General features: G+C 33.5%; 1 protein-coding gene across 1 annotated transcript; it reads left to right on the top strand.

The window, feature by feature from the left end:
- The first annotated feature begins 1,488 nt into the window (after positions 1-1,488).
- Sras (Ras converting CAAX endopeptidase Sras) lies at positions 1,489-4,034 on the top strand. Its single transcript, XM_028314613.1, has 6 exons — positions 1,489-1,586; positions 1,679-1,923; positions 2,018-2,185; positions 2,299-2,367; positions 2,464-2,526; positions 2,620-4,034. The coding sequence occupies exons 1-6, from the start codon at positions 1,489-1,491 to the stop codon at positions 2,820-2,822; spliced, it is 846 nt and encodes a 281-aa protein (XP_028170414.1). The 3' UTR covers positions 2,823-4,034.
- The last annotated feature ends 4,399 nt before the right edge of the window (positions 4,035-8,433 follow it).

The following is an 8,433-nucleotide window of genomic DNA, read 5'->3' as shown; positions in this document are numbered from 1 at the left end:
TTTTTTAAGTTTGTCATTCCGTATTAATTATAAAAGGCTTTTATTCATTATTTATTACAATTTCTACATAAAAGAAGCAAATACATATTCTATAATTATCTATTTATATAAATGTGTATTTTGTTTAAACAATCTTTGTTCAAATTTTCAATAAAACACAGTTAAAAGTATGATATTTGACTTTCATACGCATACAAATTTTTGACTTTATTTATAGTTGGTTAAGGCAGGTTTTTGTTCACCATTTGTAACACAATCGATGTTACTCTTTTTTTGTTTACTCCACATTTTACTATGGCATACAGTCTTTTGAGCAAATAATTATTTCTAACCGGTTGTCAAAAGTAGTGCTGCGCTAAAAAAAAGCGGAAAAGTACATTATATCCGACTTGTTGTTATGGAAATCCTTGGGGGGGAGACCTTTGTCCAGCAGTGGACGTCATTGATGGTCATTTAAAACAAACGCACTACCGACTTGATTCACATTATGGAGTGTGTTCATAAGCCGGACCTCCTAGACAAGTTTCACTTTTTAATCGAATTGTAAAATTGAATCCTTCAAAACTCCATTCAAAAAAGGCCTTTCGACCACTTTTCGACTGATTTGCGATTATAATGTGCACCTTTGTCTAGCTAGACCCACAGCACAGGCCACAGCACGTGTTTTGCCCTAAACAATCAACAAAAAACATGTCAATATTCAACAAAATGGCCCACAAAAAATGTTAAATGTTGACATTTTTTTAATTGTTACTTGTGTAGGGCAAAACACGCGCTGGTGCGGTGGAGATCCGGCTTTAAAGGTCGTTCAATGAAAGTCGAGACAAATAGGAACTTAAGAACGCATTCAAGTTCAAATAAATGTAGATTAAACTCATGCGCTTTCATAGCGGGGGGGCCGGGGTGGCACTGCAACAAAACTGCTAAATTAATAATTATTTATTTACTTTGGCTAGTCTCAAGTCTCAATGGATTACTAATGTTCGGCCAAAAAAGGTTTCCTAAATTATCACATCGCAAACAACGTTTCGCAAATTTTCGTTTGGCAAAACAACTTAATGCAATTTTTTTTACCAAATTATTGTTTGGCAAAGAATGTTTCAGCAATACCTACTTTCAGCAACCATACTATTTTCTATCAATCTTTTTTTTACATATGTAAAGATTATGGTTAAAATTCTTGTCTAAGAAAACCATGATCATGTGCCTTAAGCTTTGATTTACGCTTAGATTAATAAATAATCTAAGGATTTACGTATGATACCAGTCTCAACGGTAGCTGTTATCGATTTTTTCTTAAATCAATTGAATGTCGTTAATTCCTCTATAATTGATTGTGATTCCAATACATACATACAACACTATTCTGAAATTATCTGTCAAAAACTGTCAAAAAATTAAGAATTTCAGCGAGTGCTCGGATTGTGATTGTATTAAATTAATTTCTTATTTTTCATACAAAGAAGAAACGGGGATTGGTTGGAAATAATGGAGCAAAATACGTGTTTATTTTCTATATCTGCATGTATGTTACTCACCTTCTTTTATGTAGCAAGTTTATATGTTTGGAGGTCTACACTTAGCAGGTATGAAAACGTGTAGCTATTTCGTCAATATTTCGCATTGTTTAATGGCTCAAGTATCCTCGCCTTTTCTATTTTATTGTTGTTCGTTCTAGGGACCATCCAACTACCATCAAAAGAAGATTTTTTAGTGTTTTCTGTGTGATGCTGCTGGCACCATTCCTGACACAGTATTTTCTAACAGAAGAAACTATAAATAGAGGGAACATGTACGAGCAGTTAGGACTTCGAAGTTCTGGGCTGATCACTGCTATGGTGGCTCCCTTGTTTCTTACAGCTGTTTTGTTTTTGGGGCCCTTGACCATGCATGTTCTGTCTGGATCATGGAAATTGTATGCAGGTATTTGATTACTGAAAAAATACTATAATTTGTCAATGGTTGATGTCTGTATCTCTATGTTTACTTTATAAACTGTTTGTTATTATACTTGCAGAGCCATTGTACTGGGTTTCCAGCTGGCAAGACCTGGCATGGGTCCGGAACCACTTCATGGCCCCCCTAAGTGAGGAGTGGGTATTCCGAGCCTGTATGATGCCACTGCTCATGCAGTGCTTGGAACCTTTAACAGCAGTGTTCACAGGGCCTTTACTTTTTGGCATAGGTAAAAATGACTAAAAAAATTCCATGGTTATTGCCTCATTACATCAACTTAGTTCACTGAATGCTTAGCCGTATTTCTATAATAATAATAATTTTATTTTTTTATGTTTTCAGCTCATTTCCATCATATGTTGGAAAGAATGAGGAGTGGATATGATTTTAAAACTGCATTAATGATCTCTAGTGAGTATATCTTAGAATTTCATACTTTGTGTTAATATACCTAATACCTGGTAATATTGATGGATTGATTTACAAAGGTGTTTCCTTTTTTTCCAGCATTCCAATTCACATATACTAGTCTGTTTGGTGCTTATTCTGCGTATCTATTTGCTAGGACAGGTAAGATAAATAATAATTGTTTTTTTTTTAAATTCTAATTGAGTATAATATAAAATATTGTTCATCCAAAATGATTTAAAACTTTTTTTTCAGGTCACTTTGTAGCCCCACTCGTAGCGCATATATTCTGCAACCACATGGGCTTTCCTAACTTTGCCGAGGTGGGGCAGTTTCCTATGCTTCAAAGAGTGGTAATTGTATGCTGTTTCCTCTTAGGATTTATTTTATGGTGCCTGCTTCTTACACGATTGACAAGCCCGGAAATCTTTGATAATCGATTATATTGGGAAACTTGAGATGTATGTACTTAAATTCTATTTTGTTTTCTTTTTGATCAATGACAAAGTATTTTTTTTTAGTTTGAATGAAAATCATCACAACCAATTTGATCTCTTAGCAAAAAAAAAATGATACATAATCATTTAAAATCAAAATGTACGTACCAAGTGCAATAATCACATTAATATAATAAAAAAAACATTTATTATGTATAATCTTTTGAAAATCTAATCTAGCTCATGACTAGTATTACTACCTAATATTTAATTTTGTTCTTTGAGAGTCTTATGTTTGATGAATGCTAGATGTTGGTTTAAACTGATCCTTTCCTCAAATAGGACTTAGGTTCTAGGTGTGGTAAATAGTCATAAGTTTAAAGCACTTTAAGGTACTTGTCACAATGAAGTCCTTTGATTGCTCAGCAACTTAGTGGAAGGCTCACTTTGACGAGAGCTTGCAATGATTTAATTTTTTCTGATTGCATGACAATAAGTTTGTAATTGAGCAGTCAGGGTAATAAACTGACTCTAATTTATTAAATACCTACTTATTATCCATGAGCATACAGCATTACTTAAAATGCTGTAAGAATTAAGATAAAGTATTGTTTTTTGTAATTTTATTTTGATTTTATATTTTTGTTTAGTGAAAATATGTTGACATTTGTGTGGTTTATTTTATTTATTATGTTGTAGTGCACCAAGAACATTATTTTAACTAAGCGTTCGCACCCTTAATTTGTGCCATCCTTAAAATTTAAGTATTTAAAAAGAACCACTTAAATGTACAAGTTTATACAATACGTAATATTCACGGTTTAGACAGTGTTTGTTGCACGCGTAGGTATATTGTAACAAATTGCCTCACTAGTCAATTGATAGGATATTGTTTAAATTATTTAGTTAAGTTTAGATCGTAAACAACGATGGTGATAAGATTGAAGTCATATAAGTCGGCGGAAAATAACTAAATAAGCAAATAAAAATGGATTCCTAATAAACATATTTTATCAAGCTGTAGTTGAGCCGTTTGAAAGTAGGTACGCTCTCTAAGCTCTCTTTGCTTCAGCGAATTCTATTTTTCAGATACTAAATATTAGGTACGTCCAGGTAATAATCATACTTCATAATTTATATTCATAATAATATCTTTATCACTGACCATTTCACTAAATAGTTTTAAACATCCTTGTATTTTTCAAAATGTATGGATTCTTCATCTCGTAAAATTGTAACTAAGACAGCCTAAATTATTTTAGTGATAAAATCATTCATTTCAAAGTTCTCAGCATGTAAATTAGTTGTTAAGATTGTGACAATATTTCGATCTATCACATAGTCTCTTATGGTATATTATGACGATATTTCATGTACACACGGCCACAGTGTTATCTATCCATTTCCGTTTTTGCTCTCGCTCTTATCAAATGGTGATTCTTTGCGATAGAACGAGACGACATGACTGGCAATGGGCAGTTAACACTGTTGCCGATAGTATATTGTACACAACGACAATAGCCTGAAAATGCTCAAGTAAAGCATCATTATGTACAGTCACGGAATGAAAAGGTTCGTCAGTTTTCAAATTGATTCCTTCAACGAATCACGAGCACATAATATTACCTTTTGAAACTATGTTACAGAATAATCTCGAGTTAGAGAAAATAATCTTTAACTGTTCGTCAGTAAAGTTCAAAATTATTCAGATCAAAGTTGTTTGACGATTTAACTTGTCAAGAAGATTATTATGATTGATAAACTAAAACCTTCTTGTTGGTTCAACCTGCCATTATCTATTAAATAAAAAAAACTACATTTTGTAACATTGCACTGATGGGATAGAAAAATAAACAAGCAAAACCTTATTCGTTAGCAAACGTCATATTTATTTAAATGTTAGCAGCACTGTTTCTTGCACGGTTATGTTGGCAGGTTTGACTCTTACAGTACCTAGTGCAAGCGAAAACCGACACTAAGGTGACGAACCTTTTCATTCCGCGACTGTACTACAGGCATAGCTCTTAGCTGAACAGGGTCCTACGGTAGTGCAAATGAAAAGGTGTGTCGTTTCAAACATCATCGAGGCTTCAGTAGGTCTAGACAAGTGGCAGTGACTGATCGAATCGAAAATCGAATCCGTTCACGAGCGATGTAACTCCATAGGAAAAAACGCTGGAGGCAATCGCTTTCGACATTACAACTGTCACGTTTTGCCACTTGTCTAGGGGGGCAGATGTGCTACAGTTATGTATACCGTGGCAACTCTACGCCACGTGTCAAAACTCCAGTAGGAACCTACTCAGTAAGCGCTATGACTGTATTCTATATTTTTTTAAGATGTCACATATGTAATCTTTTAAACTGCGATCTCCAACCCGCCTGCCAAGCGTGGGGATTATTGCAAAACCCTCCACTATAGTGGAGGAGGCTCATAGTCCAGTAGTGGACTGTAAAGGGCTGTTGATGATGATATGTATCTACACCAAATATTGTAATTAATGGCTTTCTTAAGTTTTAAGTACTCAGTAATTACGAGAAATGTAAGGCTGAGTTGCACCACCTAACTTTAACAGTAAGTATAATGATAACAGGTGCTTTTCGTATGGAGTTTGACGTTTGTTAAAGTTAAAGAAAGATGGTGCAACCCAGCCTAAGTAAGGTGTAACGTACCAGTAATAATTGTGGTTTTATACAGTCAAATTATAATAAAATCAAAACAGTGTCCTCACTAGAATAAGTACTTGCCGAAATACACTTTTACAATGTATTTTTATTTTTTATTTCTACAAATAATTTCATTAGACACTGTGCATACCGGCACAGTATGCTGCTGTGACGTCATTTACCTTTGATCTATATCGTATAAATAGTCACGCAGTTCGCGTTAATAAACAGATTAATATCAGAGACTAACTACAACCCGTGTCTCATTCATACGGTCCCCCAACATGGCACAACACCATTAAAGTAGCCCAAACAAGTTTCGACTTAAAAGTTATAGCTCGTTGAGGAAAATTTCTACAGGAATTTATAAATAAGCAAACACCAAAGTATGTGTAAATAATTTATTCACTTCATTGTATATACATAATGTACATAATTTAGATTCCAAGCTTGTATATTGTAAAAGCTCTATCCTACCATCCCATAAGGCTAGGATGTTAAAGAAGTATTTTAAAAATTTATCTAATAGACATTCAGAGAGAATCACAACAACAAATAAGTAATTTGATCTATGAAATCTGAATATAGACGAGAATCTATCACCTGTGCTCTGAAAAACTTAAATATCTACGTGATGTAAAACAAAAGCTTTTAATGGTACAATAACAACAACTATAACAGGATTATATTGTAAATACGAGTTATTATTATGAACCCCATTCTTAAAAGTCGGAACCAGTTTTTCTTCCAGAATGTATTAACAATCATTACAAAATCTATACCAACCCCTGAAAGAGAACTAAACAAAAAAGTTTAAGACCTAATACATTTTAAAATGACCTCAAAGGACATTGGGAACTTTAATATGAGAAAATGCCCCACGGCGGACAAAGATGAAACGTATTTTATTTCAAAGCTTTATACTTGTAGGTATATTCACTTAAAGCGCTATGTTGTGAGATATGNAATGCATTAATACTAGAGGTGGGCGCCGATATACAATTGGCCAGCGGCGGCGCGCCGACTTTTTGACTTCGGCGGCGGCGGCGTCGGCGGCGTGACCTTGTTTGACCTTTATTCATTAGGTTTTTTTTTTAAATCTGCTTCTTTAGTACCTGTCGTCAAGACTAATCAGGTATTTTGCAGTTGGTTGGGATTTGACACGGTAGAGCCACTGGAGCAGTGGTTTACCCTAGTAAATTAGCTCTCTTGATCATAGATACTTTGATATTTGAATAGCGGGCTTGGCTGATCAGGACTCAGGTTCTCGTGTATTTCCTAAAGGCGAGCGTACCAATGTGCCGATAAAAGTACAGTTAACATGTATTTTTGAGCTCTTTGGAGGCACATAGTTAATATTGGATTAGCTGACTGTCGGTCGAATATTATGTTTAAATCTGTTTTATTTATATTTACAGTCTTTCCATGTCATCCTACGGTCCAGGTTTTTAATTCAGGTTGATTGCAGTAGTGTGTCGAGGACTAGATTGGCCAGAGGATAAGTTTCCCGTCTTAAATGTTACAATTTACAAGTTACAAGTCTATACTTGGTCCGGTACTCTATAACATTTACTGGTAAAGCTGGAGTTTCAAAGCAGGATTCTATAATCCTGGGGTGCTCCAGCTCTGCAGCTCAGAAGAGAAAATGTTGTCAAGGAGTTTGATTTAAAACTGTCTGTCACTGAGATAAGACTCCATCAGCAGGTAGTAAAAGTGTGCTGGAAGGTACTTTTTAAATTTCATAGAGTAGTCCTTTATGCTAAACCCAGCTGAAGCCGCAGCGAAAGCAGCCGTACAGGATTCTTTCTTTTCCAAACATTGTACTGATTATGGTTGGTATGGTTTCTGTCAAAATTTATGGTCGGGTATTACTATACAGTGTGAGTCACGTTAAAGTGTACATATGAAAATAGATGAAACTAGACCTATTTTTATCGACAAAAAAGAGGTCAAAAATTTTTTGAGATTTTTTTTAAATTTTTTATAGAATTTTTTTTCATCCAATTACTTATTGTAAAGAAAACGTAATAACTTTTAAACTAAGCGGTATATCCTGATAAAATAAAAACAGTAATAATGCTAAATAACAGGCGATACTAAAAAAATACATAAAATACACAAAAAATGCCAACAAATAATAAAAAATGATACATTTTGAAAAAAATCTGCTTTTAAATTCGTGTTTTTTTGGTTAATTGATAAATTTCTCCAAAAAATGCCCCTATAACCGGTAGTTTTTATTACTTTGTATTATTCTCTATTGTATTATCTTTGTAAAACCAAAAATCGCACGTCTCTATCCCTACCACAACATTTGCTATGATCGTTTGAACAAAGGCCTGTCACCACATTATTCTCCGCTACAGGTAGAGACAATTTTAATTTTAACTAAAATGCTTATTTTACTTCGAAATCTTTTATTTTTATTTGAAATCTAACTTGTCTTTATCAAAATTACAAATCTAGAGCCATTTTCAGTTTCGTTGTTAACGAAGCATTGAATGGCGCGCTCGGAGAGGCTTAGTTCAAACGATCATTGCAAACGTTGTGATAGGGATAAAGACGTGCGATTTTTGGTTTTACAAAGATAATACAATAGAGAATAATACAAAGTAATAAAAACTACCGGTTATAGGGGCATTTTTTGGAGAAATTTATCAAATAACCAAAAAAACACGAATTTAAAAGCAGATTTTTTTCAAAATGTATCATTTTTTATTATTTGTTGGCATTTTTTGTGTATTTTATGTATTTTTTTAGTATTGCCTGTTATTTAGCATTATTACTGTTTTTATTTTATCAGGATATACCGCTTAGTTTAAAAGTTATTACGTTTTCTTTACAATAAGTAATTTGAGGAAAAAAAATTCTATAAGAAATTTAAAAAAAATCTCAAAAAAATTTTGACCTCTTTTTTGTCGATAAAAATAGGTCTAGTTTCATCTATTTTCATATGTACACTTTA

This window comes from Ostrinia furnacalis, unplaced genomic scaffold (assembly GCF_004193835.3).
Source record: "Ostrinia furnacalis isolate ACB-3 unplaced genomic scaffold, ASM419383v2 OfSCF4827, whole genome shotgun sequence".
NCBI lineage: Eukaryota > Metazoa > Arthropoda > Insecta > Lepidoptera > Crambidae > Ostrinia > Ostrinia furnacalis.
Note: the sequence above shows the minus strand (reverse complement) of the source record. Positions and strands in the feature narration are given on the sequence as shown.